At 45.4% G+C, this 22222-nt stretch overlaps 1 protein-coding gene across 6 annotated transcripts in view; it reads right to left on the minus strand.

Annotated features, from left to right (window-relative positions):
• Nucleotides 1-2611: 2611 nt before the first annotated feature.
• JCAD (junctional cadherin 5 associated) overlaps nucleotides 2612-22222 on the minus strand; it is a 48902-nt gene continuing 29291 nt past the window's right edge. For all 6 annotated transcript variants that reach the window (XM_063669727.1, XM_054435751.2, XM_063669725.1 and 3 more), the window contains 2 exons: nucleotides 15569-19326; nucleotides 2612-7728 (listed from right to left, as the gene is read on the minus strand). In XM_063669727.1, coding sequence (XP_063525797.1) covers nucleotides 7694-7728; nucleotides 15569-19326 — 3793 coding nt within the window. In that variant the 3' untranslated portion in view covers nucleotides 2612-7693. The remainder of the gene's footprint in view (nucleotides 7729-15568; nucleotides 19327-22222) is intronic.

Genomic DNA, 22222 nt, shown 5'->3' on the forward strand with positions numbered 1-22222 from the left:
AAGTTTTGGATTGGCTGGGCAAGGTGGCTCACGTCTGTAATCCCAGCACTTTGGGAGGCCGAGGCAGGCAGATCCTGAGGTCAGGAGATCGAGACCATCCTGGCTAACATGGCGAAACCCCATCTCTACTAAATATACAAAAAATTAGCCGGGTGAGGTGGTGGGCACCTGTAGTCCCAGATACTCGGGAGGCTGAGGCAGGAGAATGGCGTGAACCTGGGAGGCGGAGCTTGCAGTGAGCCGAGATCACGCCACTGCACTCCAGCCTGGGCGACAGAGTGAGACTCTGTCCCCAAAAAAAAAAAAAAAAAAAGTTTTGGATTCTGGAGCATATTGGATTGGGGTGCTCAACCCATAAATGCAGATATGGGTTTATTTCCACACAAGCTGAGCCTGCTATCATAAGCTTAGAAATATGCCAGTGGGGCTGGGCACGGTGGTCATGCCTCTAATCCCAGCACTTTGGGAGGTCGAGGCAGATGGATCACTTGAGATCAGGAGTTCGAGACCAGCCTGACCAACATGGTGAAACCCTGTTTCTACTAAAAATACAAAATTAGCTGGGTGTGGTGGCACATGCCTGTAATCCCAGCTACTTTGGAGACTGAGGCAGGAGAATCGCTTAAACCTGGGAGGTGGAGATTGCAGTGAGCTGAGATTGTGCCATGGCACTCCAGCCTGGGCAACAGACTGAAGGTTCATCTCAAAAAAAAAAAAAAAAAAAAAAAAAATATATATATATATATATATATATACACTAGTGGAGTTAGGTTAGGTAGAAATACCCATGGTTGGCCGGTGTGGTGGCTCATGTCTGTAATTTCAGCACTTTGGGAGGCTGAGGCAGGCAGATCCCCTGAGCCCAGGAGTTTGAGACCAGCCTGGGAAACATGGTGAAACCCCATCTCTAAAATTAAAAAAATTAAAACAAACAAACAACCATGGTTAATGTACAGGACAGAGTGGGGAAGTCAAGAGAAGAAACAGTGACCGGGGTCTCCAGAATAAATCTCGTCTAACTCCAAGAAAAGCTGGGCTTTCCAGCAGAAACCAAACCAGAGGCATATGGGCTAGCACTCAGTTTCCCATGGAGTTTTGGTCCCCAAAATCCTTAGCAATGTAGGACTGGCAGCTTTTCCAGCCAGTCAATTGCAAGCTGACCACTTGGGGAAACACTGGTGTGTGGGTTAGAAGCAGAAAGGCGATTTAGCGGTGAGACACAAATATCTCCAAAACTAAGTGCATTTAAAAGGACCCCAGCAGCCAAATAGCGAGAAAAGCAGTCTATGTGGGTGACTGCAGATTAATGCCTTGGGCTGACTGCCCAGTTTATAAACACCCTAGTGCCCTGCCCTAACGTAAGAAAAATATGTCAGGAGAATTCAATATTGTCAGTCCCTTGGCTGGGCCATAGCGACGGTGATGGGGAGATGCATGATAAGTTACTGGAATGGGGGAAGTGGACCACCCTGGTGAGAGAAATAATGGCAGGACGCCCACCCTGGCCATGACCCAGTCCGCAGTCTCGTACAGACGTAGTTTTCCAATTGTTTTACTCTTGAACCCTTCTGGCAGGACAAAAGACCCTATGGACTTTCAGGTTTGCCAGAAAATAGTTATATAAGCTTAGAGTTGGAAGAAACCAACTAACTTAGCTCAATCCCCCTCTCCACTTACAGGATGAAGTGTTCCAAGGAAAGGGGGTCAATGTCACAGCTAGTTAATGGCAGAACCAGACCCAGGATAAGTCCCCCAATTCCTGGGTTGTGTGTTTCATCTTCTAGCATTAATGTGGTCAAGGGATTTTTTTTCAGTTACATTTTAATATGTGGATTAAATTATCAACCAACTAGGGGATAGTCCTTACTTTAAAACCCACATCTTAATGTGATCTGAAATTTCAGACTACTTAGAGGGCCCTGGGATACTCAAGCTTTGGGGCTCTGCACATGTGGAGCCAAGGAAGAAATGAGGAAAACAGCTTACAAAAGCTTACAGGAGAGAGAGGAAGCCTACATTGGAAAGAAGGACCATGTTTTTAAAAACTCAGAAACAACAGCTTAGAGGTTTTTGGTCTGACGATAGAAACGATTGGAGAGTATGATGTTGCACTGAGTCTCCCTCTGCTTCCAGAACTGCCCTACAAGACAGAGGCCTGGATGGTAAAACCTACACTTCCAGGCAAGTATTTTCCCCAGAAGGCACTGCTCTAGCTTCATTCTCCACGCACTCAACACCCACAATGTGCTGGAGGTTCTCTCTATATTGGATTCTTATGTTCTTTTGGTAGGAGAGGCTGGGGAGGACACGGAAGCCAGGGATGTGATGTGTACAATGTCACATGGTTATTGATAGAGTCAATATTCACACTCAGTCCCCAAATTAACTCTAGGCCTCTTTCCACAATGTCAGTAAGCCTTGGGGGAGATGTAAACAGGAGCTTTAACTCCCGAGAAATCCCGGTGCAGACCAAAGGTGCTGGAACCCCATAGGCTACCTGTCCCTGCATTACCCACACCATCTGAGCTGCTCCCCGTGCAGCCTGCTGCCCTTCAGGAACCAGCCTCTAGGGCAGCTCTTGCACCCACAGTAAAAGACAATGGACATAGGTACTTTCATGCAAAATCTTTATTTGGAACATGTATGTTACTGAGCAGGCCAGCCGCCATCCTGAAATAGCAAGGATATTTACATTGTGCAGAGAAATACAAGAGCTTCTTGAAGACATTCATCTGTGCTTTGCCGGCATTTTATCTGCTACTTTGTCCTGCTTCTCTCTTCCTTGTGCTCATTATTCTTCATGCACCCTCACCTCTCATCACCTTAAGACATCCTGTACCAGCCCGATCTGGGGGCGATGACTGCAGCCGGCAATCGGCCATTACCAATTGTGTCTTTCTGGGACCCTTTCTACCTGTCTTAGGTATTAATGGTGCCCAAAGAAAAAATGAAGAGATGAAAGTTTCTGTGGTTAGCTGGGCATGGTGGTGTGCACCTGTAGTCCCAGCTACTAAGGAGGCTGAGGTGGGGATAGTGCTTGAGCCCAGGAGCTCGAGGCTGCAGTGAGCCATGACTGCACCACTGCACTCCAGGCTGGGCAACAGAGCGAGACCCTGTTTCAAGGGGGGGGGGGAAGTTTCTTTGGGGTTGTAAGGCCTTGTCTTCACTAAATTTTAGAAGTCCCCCCGAGATGTTTCTGCTTAACTTCTCTGACAGGCCTGACTGTGAGGGCTCAAATTTCAGCTGACCTAGGTGGAGAGTACTTCATTGATTTTTATAATCTGGAAATGACTGCTTTTCCCCTTGCTGGGACATATGGTTTTCATTTGTTTGCTGCCATATGCTTCTCAACTTGAACTTGCCTTTGTCTCCTTGCTCCGTGACAATGAATGTCTCACATCTCGGCTCTGCTGCGGGGCAGGGGTGAAGGGAGGTGGAAGAAAGAAGAGATGGTCCTTTGGCTTGGTTGTAAGCCCTAGTAGGGCCTGTCTTTCATACAGAAAGGGTTCCTCCTCACCCCTATCAAGGCATGGGGATGAACGGCCAGACAATCCGGGCTTGCCTTTGGATTTAAGTTTCAGTCACTAAACAGAGACCACAGAACAAGGACCTCCCTGTCCTCTGCCGTATTCATACACACAAGTATCGCAGAGGCTTTCCAAGGTTGATGCCAGGAATCTACAGGAGCCTTGGCTGCCTCCCCACACTGCTGATGAACCAAGGACTGTTTCGACAGGCAGGTTGCTAGCCCACATCAACCTTTTCAAGAGGCCTCAATCTGAATTTATGGTCTTAATGACTCCCTTTTTATTTCTTTCCAACAAAACCTGCAGGCTGGAGGCCATTCTTCCTTTAATGTTATTTTATCATCTCCCCCTTCTTAGTGTGCTGGGTCCCAGAGTGGACCAACCCACACTCCTGGAGAAGGACCTCCCACCATGCAGATTCTTAAAGGTCACTGGAATGTATCTCTTAAATCCTGTCCTGAGTAGCAACTCTCCTCCCACAGACAGATGTACAGAATCTTCAGTCAAAAACAAAACAGAAAGAAAATGCAAAAATCCCCCGGCCTGCAACAGCTTTGGCTTAAGAAACACACTCCCACCCCACATCCCGTCTTTTAAGCTTCATCTCCCCTGCACAAATGGGTCTGGTAGAACAATGCTCCCCAACGCTAAAGTAATTGCTTCTAAGAACTTAGGACATGGGAAATGTTTCTCTAAGCTCAAATATGGACAGAGAGACAATTCTGCTGCACTGGTCACTTTGCAAGAGATGCTATCCTGACATTTAATTGTGTATTATTTAATCATTTAAAACAAACAATAATAAAAAAACTCAGCCAGAACACGCAAACATGATCTTTGGGGGTCACAAGATGAAATGGTAGGTGAATGTTATCTTCCATCAGCCCCTTTTGCCTCCGAGTTGGGAAAGTAGTTGTTTCAATAGATCAGCTTCATCCTTTTTCTTCAGAAGCCCTAAACCGAGATGCTGTCAGAATAAGTCATTTTGCTGCTGCAAAAAGTGATCAGGGTCTGGTTTCTGAGTCATCTGAGTTTTAAAACGTAAACTTCCATTAACAACGGCCCTTCACCAACAGTAAAATGGGGCAGCAAAAGTTCTACTTAGAATTTCCACATGAATGAAACCCGCAACCTACAACTCTGCTAAGGAAACCACGATCTCAAAGAACAGATTCATGTTTTAAGGACTTTAAAAGAAGAAATCCAAGCAGTTATGCACATGGACATAATCCTGAAAACCCAGTCAGGGGCTGGGTGCACTGTCAGTGAGGAGTTTTTCTGTAGTTTGCAGAAACATGAGGTTGAAAGTGATAATATAGATATTTGGTTTTCAGTCATTCAGAAATTTTCTTCAAAGAAAGGCAATTTGAGTTAAATTACCATCATTTTCCCTTCTTTTGCAAATCAAGAAATACTAATCCATTGCATATGTAATCTCTCATATAATTTTTAGTCCAAATGGTCAAAATTACAACTTTTAATTTTATGAGCTCCAAATTATTAAACACCAACAGTAAATTGTGTGCATGAGAAGAACAAAGACAAATACAAAATATAGAAACTTTTTCTTCCAGCCACAACAACGAAGTTATGTATGTATGAGAAATGGAAACAATAACTGAACAATTAGTGTTAAATTCAAGACCTCTGGGAAAGCTGTTGTTGGTTATAGGCTATTATTTACCTTAGAATACGAAAGTTTAAAGGTCAAATTTTCAAGTTAAACTTTTCAAGTTACCTTTCCCCCAAAAAAGATTTACATGTAGGCTTAAATTTAGAACAGTTAAAGTATAAATGTTGAAAATTTCAACTTAATTCAGAATGGTTTCAGAAAGATATGATACAACAATTTAAGATAACAAAACAGAAGCGCATCACATTTTGGTTTGAGAATCACAGAAGGTACAACAGTTTTTTTTCCTTGGGGATCCTTCTCTTTCTCTTGAGGAATGAGCTAAAATTATTTTGATTCAAAGAGGTATTTAGACGGTATCAACAAAATTTCAGAGGAAATCAGAACAGAGTTCATATACATGTATGGGTATGTGTGCATACATGTACGTGTATACATGTGCACGTATATAAATGTATATACACCTATACCTTCTTACGTTTGCATTGAAAGAGGGAAGTAAGACCCCACAAAGACCTCCAGGCGCCTCAGCCCTTATTTGGTACTACCAGGTGACTTCAATGATTCACCAGCTACAACAGTGTCTGAACTCTTCCCCACTCAATTTTTCCTGGGAAGAGGAACTTTTTGTTTCCCCCACTTATTGCTGCTGTGAAAACTGGAGTGCACTCTAACTTTTCATAAGAGCTGAATTCTGGACTGCAGATAAGTGTTTTGAAAAGACTTGGAAAGATTTTTTGGGGCGACTTAGATCCTGTTTTGTTTGTTACAGTCCAAATACATAAAGTTATTATGAAATAAAATCATACGGTGCAGATGAGAACAGGCCGGGAGAGCCCAGCCAGCCGTTTTAGGGCCAAAGGACAGATCACCCAACGGTTCACATTTTAGGAATTCGAAATGTCTAAAAATAGATAAGGTGGTTTCTCTAAAAGAAAATAAAATGAAAGAGAAGGGGAAAAAATAAAAGGGAAAAGGAGGACAGGGTGAAGGAAGGAGGGCAAGAGGTAGCAAGGGAGGGAGGGAGGACAGAAGGAAGGAAGAAAGGAAGGAAGGAAGGGAGGGAGGGAGGCGAAATGATTTAGGGAATGTTAGCTATCAAGAATACCTTACTTAGAAAGAAGGAAAAAAATGCATAAAAAAATGCATAAACTTTGTGCAGGTTAATGCAGTATTAAACACAGTAGAATACATAGGCCTCATAATACTTTTGTAATGGCATATATATAACGTCCCCAAGCACTTTCTAAAAATATGCAGAGACTAATTCAAGATCATTCTAGATAAAAATACATATTTCTTTAAAGGGGTGGGGTGGTGGGGTGGGAAGAAAAGCATAGTCTCAGGGCAGATCCCCACACACATACAAAGATAAAACTATGTTTTTTGGTAATTCTAGTTGATATGGCAGCAAAACTTGTCATGACAATGTTGGCTGGTTTTGAGAGGGTTATTTTCAAATATAACCTGATAGCTACACTTGTACAAAAATCTTTGTGAAAAGTTTCTTTTATTAACCCTGTGATATGTCTATATTGACATTTTCTAAGATAAAATAAAAGTAGCAGAGTTGTCAATGGGTAAGGGACAGAGCTTTAAAGCAAAGGTGAACCCTCTTTGGGTTCCTCTCACACAAAGGGATACAGACTCTTAAATAAAATAATACTTCCTTAAAAATCTGCCGCCTAACAATTGTTTACATCATAGAAAAATAGCATTTTCGTAAAAAGAAATATAGACACTTTGTTAAAATGGTCTATTTTAAACCAGCAATTATTTTTCATATAAAGAATTTCTAAATACCCATACAGAAAATAAAAATAGATAATACTGAGTGCAAAGCAGACAATAGCATGTTTGCAAATGATCAAAATATTTCACTGCCAGATAAATAATACTCTTAGTATATTACAGTACAAGTTTTAATTTTTCAGGAACTTATAAGATATTGCTTTTATTCTCTGATGGCAAGTTACTTATAAGTAAAGTTACTTCCAGCAGCAGAAGGCCAAATTGATTAGAAATGGATCATACCTATTGATTCATATTTCCCCTAAACTGAAAGTGCTGAAACACCGGGCAACAGCCAGTGTCCCAAACTCCTTCACAAGAGCATGGACTGCAGGCCATGGAGACACAGAGGGGAGCACACCATTCACAGGCCTTTCCAAAGCATTTACTAGATCTTCCACATTGAAATCTTCACCCAGAATGAGAGCAACACCAAACTATTTACCAGCTTGGTCAAATCTGTCATGAGGGAGGGTTTCTGTGAAAACTCCTTCCTAATTATAGGCATTAAATCTTCATGCTATAAAAACAGATGGTTTCAACGGACGATCACTTTATCGCCACAAAGCAATTCTGAGAGGATGGCAAGTTTCCTAGTGGCAGTGGTAAAGAATGTTATCAGGATGCTAAAAACTCAGCAGCTTCCAGCTTCTACATGGGGAAGTAAGGCTGATAGACTAAATCTATCAGCTACTTGAGAATACTCAATTCGCAACGGAATGCAAGCTCCACCGGCATTTCATCACACCCTCTCCACTCTGCTAGGGTCATAGGAATCTGTAAAATAAGAAAAGAAAAGAAAATTAGTGGTATATTCAACTGCTCTATCTTCTGTTTAATCCTTAGACCACAAATTTGTCTAGGGAACAAAATCTACAAGTGTATAAAGGTTAATTTTTAGACATTTTAACAATCATGTTTTCACTAAGGAGTAAAAAACTATTTGTCAAGAAGGCTGTTTTCAAGGAATGTGCATAGTCATTACCCAAACACAGATGGGAAAATATGAACTGCTGAATACTTCGGCGGCTCCTTCCTGTTCACCGTGGAATATACTTCACTTTAAACGCAATGTTTCCAAACTGGCAGTGGTGTGTTTGGCTGATATTAAGGTAGATGTCTTCTCTTTCTTCTTCTTCCTCTTCTTTTTTTTTTTTTTTTTTGGTAAATTACAGCTCAAAAGAAAGCTTGCCTTAGAATACACATCTCTGTGATCAAACGCTGTCCCTTGAAGGCGTGAGGATCCTCAAATCCTGATTGCTTGGCTGGCAGAGAGAGGCTTTCTGTGTCTCATCACCACTGACCAGTAGGCAGCCCCAGGGCTGGATGCTCACCTGTCAGCGCAAGGCTTCTAGAGCCTTCTAACACAGGTGTGTAAGAGTCTGGGCCCTCATGCACTGATCCATTCTACTGCCGTCAATGGAAAAATCCCAATCTGTGCCCAGATGACCTGGATTTCTAAAACGGGACACCATACAAAAGAGCAATCATCCTAAACTGCCACTACTGCTGCTGCTGGGTGCTGCCAAGTCCCACAACCTCCAATTCACAGATGTCTGTCTGGAATCCAGACAAACCTAAGGCTCACGCGTGCGCCTCCTGTGGTAAGATTTTCCTGCCATAGCAGCTCAAAGGCTTCTTAATTTTTAAAGAGAAAATGTTTAAGCAATCTGGAAGGAGTACAGCCATTATGGAAACATTATGGAAGTTCCTCAAAAAAATTAAAAATAGAACTACCATATGATCCAGCAATCCCATGACTGGGTATGTATCCAAAGGAAAGGACATCAGTATGGAAGAGACATCTGCACTGCAGCATTATTTACAATGGCCAAGATAGGAAACTACCTAATCATCGAGGTTTTCATCACTGGATGTATGGATAAAGAAATTGTATAGCCTGGCACAGTGGCTCACGCCTCTAATCCCAGCACTTTGGGAGGCCGAGGCAGGCAGATCACCTGAGGTTGGGAGTTCAAGACCAGCCTGACCAACATGCAAAAACCCCATCTATACTAAAAACACAAAAAATTAACCAGGCATGGTAGTACATGCCTGTAATCCCAGCTACTCGGGAGGCTGAGGCAAGAGAATCGCTTGAATCCAGGAGGCAGAGGTTGCTGTGAGCCGAGATGGCGCCATTGCACTCTAGCCTGGGCAACAAGAGCGAAACTCTGTCTCAAAAATAAAAAAAAAAAGGAAGAAAAGAAAAAAAGAAATTGTATATACACACACAATGGGATATTATTCGGCCCTAAAAGATAAGCAAATCCTGCCATTTTACAACAACGTGGATGAAACTTAAGGACATTATGGTAGTCAAAAAAGCCAGACACAGAAAGGCAAATACTGCATGATCTCACCTATATGTGGAATCATTTAAAAAAAAAAACCAAAGTTGAAATCACAGTAACAGAGAGTAGAAGGCTGGTTGCCAGGGCCTGGGGTGAAGGAAAAGGGGAAATACTGGCCAACGGGTACAAACTCTAAGCTATAAGATGAGTAAGTACTGGAGACTGAGTGCATAGGATGGTGACTTTAGTTACCAATGCCATCATGTACACTTGGAATTTGCTAATAGAGTACATCTCAAATGTTCTCAGCACACACTCAAAAAACTGGCAACTATGAGAGAAGATGACTATGTTAACTGCCTTGACTGGGGTACTCATTTCACAATCTATAGATGAATCAAAACACTGTGTTCTATACCTTAAATATATGCAATTTTTGTCAATCATGCTTCAATAAAGCTGGGAAAAAAAGAAAAAGGAAAAAAAGTAGCAAGTCTCAGCATGGTCAAAAAAGGTGATTCACTTAAAAAAAAAAAAAAAAGGAAATCTGGAAGTATCTGAAAAGTTAGAAAAACAATCTTTTGGCTAGGCAAGGTGGCTCATGCCTGTAATCCCAACACCTTGGGAGGCCGAGACAGGTGAATCACCTGAGGTTGAGTTGGAGACCAGCCAACATGGTGGTGAAACCCCATCTCTATTAAAAATACAAAAATTAGCCAGGTGTGGTGGTACATGCCTGTAGTTCTAGCTACTCGGGAGGCTGAGGCAAGAGAATCATTTGAACCTGGAAGGTGGAGGTGGCAGTGAGCTGAGATCGCACCACTGCACTCCAGCTTGGGCAACAGAGTGAGACTCGGTCTCAAAAAAAAAAAAAGAAAAGAAAAGAAAAAAAGAAAAGTGAAAAACAATCTTTTCTGAAATCCATCTGGACAATTGTGCATCAAAACAGCCATAGACATTCCAATTTCTCCAGCAGCAAAATGTCTTACACATCCTCCTCACTCCTTTTCAACCTGGCTGAGATAGATGTATGATACAACAGGTATCATGACCGTGATGACTGAGACAGCGTTCAGAGTACTTTAAGCCCTACATTACTAACCAGATGGGACAGTGTCTGCATTTAGGAAAAGAAGTTTGCTCAAACATCATCAGCTGCACGCAGGGATAATCTGGCTAAAAGGAAGGGGAGTTCACATAAGTTCTTTCTGACTGTTGATGCTTAACAACATCCATGAAACAATATAAGACATTAATAGCTGGGTGCTTCATTTCTGTGCTCAATCAGCCTCAGAGTGTTCACATTCTGAGAGGGTCCTCCTGTGAGCAAAGGTGTCTTTTTCTCCATTGAGAATAAGGTGTGCAGTCATGAAATTATGAGAACATGTGGAAGTCACACTTCCGGCTAATGGGAGCACCTGTTATTAAGATGCTTAGTTTCTTCCAGGCTAAGCCTCACATTACATAACACTAGGCACTGAACAGGCCATGCCATGTCTGTCTGTACCACCCCACCCAACACACACACCCTTCAAGACCCTTATTATCTGTGCTGTGTTGTACCTACCATCAAGTGTCTTTAGATTACAGATGGTCATTTCAGCTCACATCTTTTTAGTGGTCTTTTGTGCCAGGCATACTAGAGACACCTCCACAGGACACACCTGCTGCCCACAGTCCCCTGGGCTCTTTCTTCAGCTCATGGACTATCCAGGTCCAGTAAAATTATAATGTGGGCCACAAAACATTACTTTATTTTTTAGAGACAGGGTCTCACTCTGTCACCCAAGCTAGAGTGCAGTGGCACAATCACAGCTCACTGCAGCCTCAAACTCCTGGACTCAAGTGATCCTCCTTCCTCAGCCTCCCAAGTAGTTGGGACTACAGACATGCACTACCAAGCCTAATTTTGTTTTTCAGTTTTTGTAGAGATGGGGGTCTCGCTATGTTGCCCAGGCTGGTTTTGGGCTCAGATGATCCTCCCACCTCTGCCTCCCGAAGTACTGGGATTACAATCATGAGCCGCCATGCCCAACCATCAGTATTTTAAATTTTCTAGTAGCTATGTTGAAACACATAAAAATAAACAGGTGAAATTAATTTTAATACTGTATTTCACCAAATATATTCAAAATATCATTTCAATATGTAACCAATATAAAAATTATTGAGACATTTTAGATTCTTTTTTTGTACTAAGTCTTTGGAATCTGGTGTGTGTCTTACACTTACAGCACATCTCAATTTGCATGAGCCATATTTCAAGTGCCCAGTAGCCGTATGTGATGAGCAGCTACAATATTGGACAGCACAGGTCTAGAGGGTAGGGTGGTTACCTGGAGAATTTAGAATCCTGTTTCCTGTGGGCTCCATTTCGGCTGAGGACAACTCACTGAGGACTGCCCTGGTGGGTATTTCACACATTAACGCCCTCAGAGATGTGCTAACATCCAGCCTTCTCATGGCGTGATCTGGTATCACGAAGCCTTCACCAATTTCCCTCATTTTGGGCCTCACACAGATATCTCTTCTCATTCTTCCCCTGGACTCATATTAACAGGGTTTGCAACAGAGGATGATGGAACCAGGAGGTTCTGTGTACGATCAATGCCTGGGATGACACTTCCAAATTGGAGCATCAGTCATCCAGCAAAGATGGGAGTCTGTGACCCGAATTGGTTTTGGGCCGCTGATTTCTTAACCAGAGGAATGAAAGACCACGAAAGACATGTGAGCTGAAATGACCAACTTTAATGTCAAGACACTTGATGATACGACAGGCACGGCACAAGGGTGTGTGTGTGTAGGGTGGGGTGGTGCGGATAGACATGGCATGGCCTTGTGTTACAGTGCCAGAACAGACGCTTGAATTTAAGTGAGCTACAAATTTAGGAGCAATGAAGCAGTTCTAGCATGCTGGGGTCATGGGGGCAGCAGTGCGGTGGGGAAGAGATGAGGATTCTTATGCTTAAAATGATTAAATACATCAAAAGGAAAGCAAAGTCCAAGCGCTTCTCAGTGACGTAACAACAAGGCTTTACTCTAACTTGTGAAGCAACAGTGAGCAGAAAAGTGGACTTATGTCAAAAGTATTACTACCTCCATCATATGACCTCAGTTGCTCTCAAAACGAGGGGTTTTGAATATTGAGGCCTGGTGACCATCACATGAAAGGCCCATAGGGGGCCACCTGAGCAAAACAAATGTAAGAAATCATCCCTAATAGTGCTCTCCCCTCCAATTATGGTCATGCGCCACAGAACAACATTTTGGTCAATGACAGGCCACATAGATGACAGTGGTCCCATAAGATAATAATGAAGCTGAAACATTCCTGTCATCTAGTGACATCACGTCATAGTGCAAGCAATTTTTAAACAAATGTGGTGTAGCCTAAGTGTACAGGGTTTATGAAGTCTACAGTAGTGTAGAGGAATTTTCTAGGCCTTCACAGTCAGTCACCACTCACTCACTGACTTGCCCAGAGCAACTTCCAGTCCTGCAAGCTCCATTCATGGTAAGTGCCCTACAAAAGTGGTCCTTTCTTTTTTTTATTTTATGCCATATTTTTACTGTGCCTTTTCTTTTTTTTTTTTTTTTGTTTGAGATGGAGTTTCACTCTTGTTGCTGAGGCTGGAGTGCAATGGCGCGATCTCAGCTCACTGTAACCTCTGCCTCCCGGGTTTAAGCAATTCTCCTGCCTCAGCATCCCAAGTAATTGGGATTACAGGTGCCCACCATTACGCCCGGCTAATTTTTGTATTTTTAGTAGAGACAGGTTTTCACCATGTTGGCCACGCCAGTCTTGAACTCCTGACCTCAAGTGATCCACCCACCTCAGCCTCCCAAAGTGCTGGGATTACAGGCATGAGCCACCATGCTTGGCCTGTACCTTTTCTTTAGATATGTTTAGATACACAAATGCTTACCATTGCATTACAATTGCCTGCAGTATTCCACACAGTAACAGGCTGTACAGGTTTGCAGCCTGGGACCAATAGGCTCTACCATGAAGACTAGGTGTGTAGTAGATTCTACCATCTAGGTTTGTGGAAGTGCACTCTCTATGGTGTTCACACAACAACAAAACTACTAATGATGCATTTCTCAGAGTGCAGCCCCATTAAGCGATGCATGACTGTACTTGAAAATGCCCGAGGAAGCTGTCAACATGAGTGGCTCTCTGCCTGCAGATCTTTGGCCATTTTATTGTATATTAGCAAATGCATCAGATGGAGAGGAGAAAAACATAATTAAATTTTCTGCTTGTTAGTAGAGGTGGTTAAAAAAAAACCCAAAAAGGTCACGAGGGAGGTGTTGTTAATAACTGGCTAAAATTAAAATTTGCATTACCTGGGTGTTTTTAGATACCTACTGGACCTTCTCACGCTAAATAGTCAAGTTAAAAATTGAAAGAGTGCTTTTCTGAACTGGAAATTTTGTGTTATCAAATACTCCCTGGACTGGGCACCATAACTGAGGCAGAAGGATTGCTTGAGGCCAAGAATTCAAGACCAGCCTGAGCAATGTAGCAAGACCTCATCTCTACAAATAACTAAAAAAAATAGCTGAGTGTGATGGTGCATGCCTGTAGTCCCAGCTACTTGGGAGGCTGAGGCAGGACAATCGCTTGAGCCTAGGAGTTCAAGCTACAGGGAGCTACAATCATGCCACTGCACTCCAGCCTGGGCAACAGAGTGAGACTGTCTCAAACAAAACAAAACAAAAAACCTCCCTGAAATAGGTGTCCATGAACTGAGACACAGAAATATTTACCAACTGGTATTGTATTATAACAGGATTTATTTGTCTTATTTTAAACCTCTTACAATTTTCAGGAAGATGTAGGACTGAGAAAATCATCCTGATTTTATAGATGAAGAAAACTTGCTTTAGAAGTCTATGACAAGTTTTAACTAGACTTAAAATCTAGGGGGCATATTTTTTGAGGAGGAAGGGGGACTGCAGAGGAATTACGCTGAAGGCTACAATAAATCCCGACAGCTCAAAAAATCGGCAGGTAACCCTTTTTCCACCATAATGGCAAAGCCTTCACATTCTCAGTATTCCCTACCACTGCAAAGGCCCAACTTGTCCAACTAGAGGATCCAATGGGGCCCCGACGAAGGATTATTTCAATCATGTGTTTTGCATAAGGAGCAGAGAAGCAACACTGGCTAACACCCCCAAGAATCCCACTGTATTTGGGGGAAACTTGAGAGTGCCCATGTACTTTTTTTTGTTCAATAGAAATCTCTGACTACTTCCAACTGAAACAATGGCTCTTTTCTATCTGCTTCAAAATTCTTGGGTTTCAAAACAGAAAATAGAAAAGGGTGGGAGGAGCGGAACCACCTGTTGGAGACTGGGTAGGAAGAGGGAAGGGCCCAGCTCAGGAGAGGGCATTCCTCTAACTCAACTCGTGGGGGCCAAGTTTTTCTTTTCCCCTTACTGTAAAAAGGCTTGGACTGGGCTGGGCTCAGTGGTTCACGCCTGTAATCCCGGCACTTTGGGAGGCCAAGGCGGGCGGATCACCTGAGGTCAGGAGTTCAAGACCAGCTTGGCCAATATGGCGAAACCCCATCTCTACTAAAAACACAAAAATAAACTGGGCCTGGTGACATGCGCCTGTAGTCCCAGCTACTCAGGAGTCTAAAGTAGGAGAATCGCTTGCACCCAGGAGGCGGAGGTTGCAGTGAGCCGAGATCGTGCCACTGTACTCCAGCCTGGGGAACAGAGTGAGACTCTGTCTCAAAAAGAAAAAAATGGGAAGGGGAGAGGAGGGGAGGGGAGGGAGAAAAGGCTTAGACTAAATGACAGAAGGTCCCTTCCAATCCATGGCTTATGATGTGGATCTTTTGACATTTATCTCAACTCTTCTTCTGATCACCTGAGCTCAGGAGTTTGAGACCAGCCTGAGTAACATAGTGGGATCTTGTCTCTACAAAAAAGTTAAAAAATTAGCTGGAAATGGTGGCGCATGCCTGTGGCCCCAGCTACTCAGGAAGCTGAGGTGGGAGGATCGCTTGAGCCCAGGAAGCAGCGGAGGTTGCAGGGAGCAGAGATTGCACAATTACACTCCAGCCAGGCGACAGAGTGAGATACTATCTCAAAAAAATAAAATATACTGCAAGATCTTGAATTTTAAAGATGGCTTCTGGATAATTCTTCAAAAATGAGGAATCTTTTGATAAAACAATTCCCAGGGTCAACTTGATCTTTTCTGAATATGCAGATTTACATTATCCACCAACCTGGTATTTTGTACTGACTAAAAACTCCAAATGTATACCGAGCACCTGCCTGTCTGCCTGATTCCTCACCTGGGCACCAGAAGTCTTGATCCATGCTCTTCTCCTTTTGTGCTGCTGGATGCTCCTTCTCTTCCCTGGAGATGCTGTCCTTGGAGACAGAGAGTGAGTGGCCCAATCTCCGGGCCCGGTCCCCACTGCCAGGAGACACAAGGCCTCCCGGGAGCCCGGCCTGGCCCCTCGTGGTGGCCTTCAAGTCCTCGGCCTCCTCCTGGGAGTCAGCATTCCTGAAGCTCAGGAATCTCATCCGTGACACTGAGCTCACCTCCTTCATTCTCATCAGGCGGTCAGGGTCTGCTCTCCTAGGCGGGGAGGCCAGTTTCTCTTGTAAACTTTCAATCACTTTGGAAGGGCTTCTGAGTCTCTTTTCAGAGCCTGCCACACTTGGGGTTCTTTCTACAAAATGGAACAAAGTGGACCTGAAGGGTGGTTTTGTTTCCACATCCTTTTGTTCAAAGAACTTGGACTCCAAGGGGCTAGGCTCAGGCTCAGGGACAGGGTCTGTGCTGGTGACAACCCCATCCACATCTGAGTGCTCAAAAGCCTGAGAAGCCCGCCTGGCACTGTCCCTGTCCCCTACAAAGAGAGGGCTCTTGGTCCAGCCGCACTTCCTCCTGCCATAAAAGGCATCAGTGGACACCCTGGGGACATCTGCCGGTGCTGGGCGAGATGGCAACTCTTCCTGGGGGGACTCTGGGGTGCAGGCACTTGCATCTGGCTCAGCAGGCTGGTTCTGTCCTGCTCTCCGGGTGCCCGGCAGGAGGGACTCCACCGCCACCTCAATGCCCAGGATCCTTGCAGCCCTGGCTTGCAAGGACTCACCTGGGGGGATTTCTACTGTACTCGCTTCACCCAAAGATCCCTCTAGCTCACTGGCACCCTGCTCTTGCCCAGGGGTGAGCCCCACAGACCGTAAGTCTGGAGCTGAGAGCCCTCGGTTCTTGTTAGACAGGGACAGTGGGAGCCCTGCGCCCCTCTCTCCACCACTGTCAAACTTCCGAGGGACCGCTTCACTTGGTTTCACAGAGCTGAAAGCACTGGTGATTTTCTGACTTTCCTGGGGCTCCCTAGGTTCAGCTGGATGGGACGCGGGCAGTGGTTTTGCGTCACTTGATCTTGAAGACATTCTCGTCACAGGAAATGGGCTACCTGCCAGCTCGTCCATTCCATTGCTAACCTCCAGGTGTTTCTTCTCTGCACTCGTGCTTCCATCTGCTGAGAAGAAAGGTGCACCGCCACCTTCTTCCACGCGAAAGCGGCCCGGGGATGGAGGCCAGGCACGTGGGTGGCCAGGCTGCAGCTCCTCACTCCAGCTCTCAGACTTACTCTCACCTCTTCCCGACCTACACACAGGGCTCTCCGGCACCCATATCCTCGGCTGTGGCTCAACCCTCATTTCCGGGCTGTTTCCGCGGAAGCCCACATCCTCCTGTCTGCAGTGAGCACGGTTCTCCTGCTGCGGCTCCGCCTCACTCTCCTCACTGCTGCTGCTGCTGCTGCTACTGCTGCTTTCTTCCTCTTCCTGGAGCTCCTTGTTAAAACTTTCTAACTGACTGATCAAATCCCAGGGACGACGGCTGACCGGTTTCAGGAGAAACTGTCCAAAGAGTTGTTTACTGTTGCACGGGCCTGTGGGCTCCCCCTTCACCACCTCCCGCTTAGGCCCAGGGTGGGCTCCAAGCCCGTGGACATCCACGCAGGGCTGACTTCGGCCTGCTTTTGGTGTCGGTGCCTGATCCACGGACAAGGAAGCCCTTGAGAACGCACTGTTGCTGGATGGGCTGAGGGACCTGTGACCTTTCAGGTTACGGGCACTTGGCCTCTGTTTGTGATCACCGGAAGGGAATGCTGTGTGTGTCTGAGCCTCGGAGGCATCAGGGTCTGAACATTTTGGACTCAATGCTGCATGACTCGGCCCTCCCAGCTTTGCACCAGGGAGCAGCTGCGAACTTTGGGGCTCCTCGGAGAAACTGGTTTGTGTTTGCTGATCTCTGTACCGGTGCCCTGGCCAAGAGCCAGAATGCTTGAGTTCTCTGTGCTTTGTAAGGTGGATGAAACTGAGGTCATTTGTTTGTCTGTCTTCTTCTGGTTCCCCTAGATCTTGTTTTTGGAACTCCGTTCTCCCACCCATGCTTCCTGTGAGGGCCTGCAGCTCCAGGTCGGTGGAAGACATGCTCAGCAGACTCTGTTCTTGCAGAGCCGGGGTCTTATCAGACCCATTCTTTTGATCAGCACTGGGCTTTAAGTCATTGTTGTCCATATCTCTATCTGGCAGATGTGATTCTGATTTCACTGGGATAGAAACCAAGCAAAATATAGTCTCGTTCATTTTTTTCTTTGAACTTTTCTTGGTCCGAGTCCCAGTTTGGAACTTTTTGAGCTTGGTTTGAGTTTCGCAGGTGCTGTCACCCTGTGAGTATGGGGAGGGAACTTGTCTTCCAGTGTGCCCGTGCTGGCTGCCTCTCACATCAGGCCACTGTCCCCTCGGCACACGGCGGTCTTTCTGGTCAGGGAGGCCACTGTTTTCCCCATCCCCGGGGGGCTGGCCCCACAGCCACCGGGGGCTGGAATCGGCCAAGACCGGGCCTCTCTCATCCCCCGATGGGGGTATTAAGCTCTGTGGATTCCAAATGGCACCATCAGGCTGCATTCCTCCATGAGCCGGCTCTTGGGCAGTGACAGGACTGGAGTTATATGATTTATCATCAAGCTTTATGTCTTCACAGAAACCCTGGGGCTGAGCTAGTTTAAAATGTCGTAACCGTGGATCATCAAAGGGAATGTACTGAACGAAGCTGTCGTAGGCAGTGACGGGTCGGGGGTGTGCAGGAAGCCCCTGAGGCAAGCGGGGGCTCACACCATACTCATTCCCAGTTCCAGGGGGGCCTGAAGGAGGCTGACCGCTGGCCCCAGCCTTCTCGGTCGGAGACTGCTGTTGACTGTGACCGCCACACACATTTATGGGCACCGTGTCTTCCAAATAGGGGTTTGGGATGTTCTGCGGGGGCGATCTGTACGAGGGCGGAGGCACGTACACTGGAGGTTCCAATCCAGGGTCTGACAGGCAGAGCTCATGCCTGGGGACATAGGCGTCCATCTGCTGATTGTCCTGAGAGTCACTGCTGTCCGCTCCTCCCCTAGACTGCTGGTGTGAGCTGTAAGATGGGGGCTTGAGAGGCCTCCCAAACTTAGGCCGGGGAAATGGGGCTGAGCAGCCACTCTTCTCAGAATTCCTCGTGGAGTCCAAATTTGGTGTGCAAGTGGGAGGATACAGTGGCATTTTAGGTGAATGTCTTTCATTTAATGGAATGGGAATTTCCGTGCAACTCAGGCTCTCGGGGGAAAGAACTCTAGGCAGTGAGCGAGACTTCCCTTTGTTTTGAGAATTCAGCACATGTTCTCCTTGAATGAATGGGTACAGGTCTTGAAACAGTCTCTCCCCATCCCCATCAGACATCTGCCTCCCTAATTTCCTTGGCTGGTTCCAGCTTTCCAGGCTGACGTTCTGCCACTTGGCAGGACCTGACATTCTCAATTCCTCTTCCCAAACCGGCTTCTTCATCACATGCTCTGACCTTCCTCCAACTTCCCATGGACCCTCCCTCATGTGGACAGGCAGGCTGTGGGCTTGGGCCATTCCTCTGGCCTCCAGGTTTTCGTGCTCCCTCGGCTTCTGGCTCCTGGCTTCTTGCCGTCCTCTTCTCCGGTAGGCTTGGTCATTACCAGTCGGGGGATGAGAGGACCATGCTGAGGTGGGTTGATTATAAAACCTACAAAACAAAGAGTCACAGACTTTAGGCACAGAAGAAACATGTCTTCATCTGCTCCTGTGACTGGCGTTTGAAGTCAAACTCAGGTCAGCAACTTTGAAAACTTGGTTCCCAGCCACAGTACTTGCCAGCTTGAAAGAAAACATATCCCATTAATTATGGTTGGAAGACAGCCACGTGTTTTGGCATCAAGGACCAAGAAGGGGCAGCAGTGGGCAGCCCACAAGAATACAGGGGTATTGGGTGTACTCCAGAGATGTCAAGGTCCTTATAAACATTAAAATGTCTGGTGGAAGGCCGGGCACCGTGGCTCATGCCTGTAATCCCAACACTTTGGGAGGCCAAGGTGGGAGAACCTCTTGAGGCCAGGAGTTTGAGACCAGCCTGTGCAACATAGTAAGACCCTGTCTCTACACAAAATTTAAAAATCAGCCAGGCATGGTAGTGCCCACCTGTCTCAGCAACTCCAGAGGATGAGGTAGAAGAATTGCTTGAGCCCAGGAGTTCGAGGCTGCAGTGAGCTGTGATTGCGCCACTGCACTCCAGCCCTGGCAGCGGTGAGACCCTGCCTCATAAGAAGAAAACAAAAAAATGCCCAAGGGAACAAGGGTTAACTGTTCAGTAGTATTTCTCAAGGTGTGGTCTTGGACCACTTGCAGCATATTGCCGGCTCAGTCCAGACCTCCTGTGCAATCTCTGGGAGGGAATCTGGGAACCTACTTTTAAAAACACTGCTTTTAAGCAAGAGTTCTGAAACTTTAGTGAGAATCAGAATCACTGAGTCCTGGAATTGCTAAGACACAGATTGCTGGGTCCCATCCCCAGCTTCTCATCTGGTGGGTCTGGAGAGGGGCTCTATAATCTGCAAGTTCCCAGATGATGCTGATGCTGCTGGTCCCAGGGCCTTACTTTGAGAACCATCATTGCCGGTGATTGTTCACCCTGACCGCACATTAGAATCCAGACTTCAAAAATCCAGATGCCAGGCAGTATCCTAGACACATTACATTACAATCTTAAGACGTGTGGGTGGTAAATGGAGGGTGAGGCAATCAGGCTTCCGAGATTCTCCAAGTGTCCCCAGAGATTCCCAGTGTGCAGCCAAGATTGAGAAAGATGTCTCTAGCAGAGTCCCCTCATCTCTCTGATGGTAAGCATCACCCAGTGGGCTTGTAAAACATACACATTACCAAGTCTCTCCCTCTGAAAGTTCAGACTTGGTAGGTCTGGGTTAGGGCCCAGGCATTTGTATTTATATTTTTATTTATATTTTTATTTATATATTTATTTTTGAGACAGGGTCTCACTCTATCACCCAAGCTAGGTGCAGTGGTGTAATCATGGCTCACTGCAGCCTCAAACTCCTGGGCTCAAGCAATCCTTCCACTTCAGCCTCCCAAGTAGCTGGGACTGACTACAGGCACTCCACCATGCCTTGCTAATTTTTAAGATGTTTTTGTAGAGATGGCGTTTTGCTGCGTTGCCCAGTCTGGACTTGATCTCCTGGCCTCAAGAAATCCTCCCACCTCAGCCTCCTCATGTGTTGGGATTACAGACATGAAGCACCATGCCTGGCCCATCTGTTTTTTTTTTTTTTTTTTTTTTTTTTTTAAGACTGAGTCTCGCTTTCGCCCAGGCTGGAGTGCAGTGGCACAATCTCGGCTCACTGCAACCTCCGCCTCCTGGGTGCAAGCAATTCTTGTGCCTCAGCCTCCCAAGTAGCTGGGATTACAGGCACCTGCCACCACACCTGGCTAATTTTTGTATTTTTAGTAGAGACGAGGTTTCACCATGCTGGCCAGGCTGGTCTACAACTCCTGACCGCAAGTCTTCCGCCCACCTCGGCCTCCTAAAGTGCTGGGATTAGAGGAGTGAGCCACCGTGCCCAGCCCCATCTGTATTTTTAACAAGCACTTCAGAGGATTCTTATCCTCAGTTTTAGGAAACACTGCTAGGGCTTACACTGAGATTGACTAGAGGAAGAGGGGAGCCCTGTTCATGGGGTAAAACTCTCTGCAAGGCAGGAAATGGTAGTGTCAAATGCAGGGTGTTGTTCACTACTGGGCCACACATTAGGATTTCCTTGTGAGCCTTTAAAAAATACCAAAGCTCAGGGCCCATCTCCAAATATTTGGATTTAATTGGTCTAATGAGGAGCCAGTATATTTCAAAATCTCCCAAATGACTCTAGCATGCGTGGAGAATTCAGAATCACAGTTCTAATGCAACCAAAGGAAAGTATCTGAAGAACATAATGTGCAGAAATATTAAGCTACTACCCATGAATGATCAGAGACTAGGGCCATGTAATAGGGAAGAACCATTAACTGGAAGGAAGTTCAGGGGACTCAACAGTTTTGATTAACCATGGGCTGGGTGGACATTGAAAAATGGTTCAAGTCTAGGATAGCTGTTTGCTTTTTAAATTATTACAGTAATGGATTCATTGTTGAAAATGAATGTTGGAAGAATATTTAAAAAGTACAAAAAACAAAAACTGCTTATACTGTTTCTATTCAGAGATGGTTACTTTGATACATATCTTCTCACCTGTGTGTGTGTGTGTGAGGATGTGAATTTTTGAACAGCCTGAGTATTCTACTAGGTATCTGGTATTATGTGAACATTTCTTGACACTTGTAGCACAAACAGCAGCAGCTGCTTACACGGTGGTTGCTGTGTGCTAGGTCCAAGCCACGTGCTTTCTGCAAACTAACTCATTTTAGCTTTACCAACATCCTTCTGAGGTAGAAGCTACTGTCATTACCATTCTACAGAGGAGGAAACTGAGGCACAGGTGTTAAGTAACTTGCTTAATACTAACATCTACTGGGCACCCATGCTGTACCATGCATGGTGCTAAGCATGCCAAGTGAATTATCTCATTTCAACGTTA

The sequence above is a fragment of the Pongo pygmaeus genome, chromosome 8, assembly GCF_028885625.2.
Source record: "Pongo pygmaeus isolate AG05252 chromosome 8, NHGRI_mPonPyg2-v2.0_pri, whole genome shotgun sequence".
Classification (NCBI taxonomy): Eukaryota; Metazoa; Chordata; class Mammalia; order Primates; family Hominidae; genus Pongo; species Pongo pygmaeus.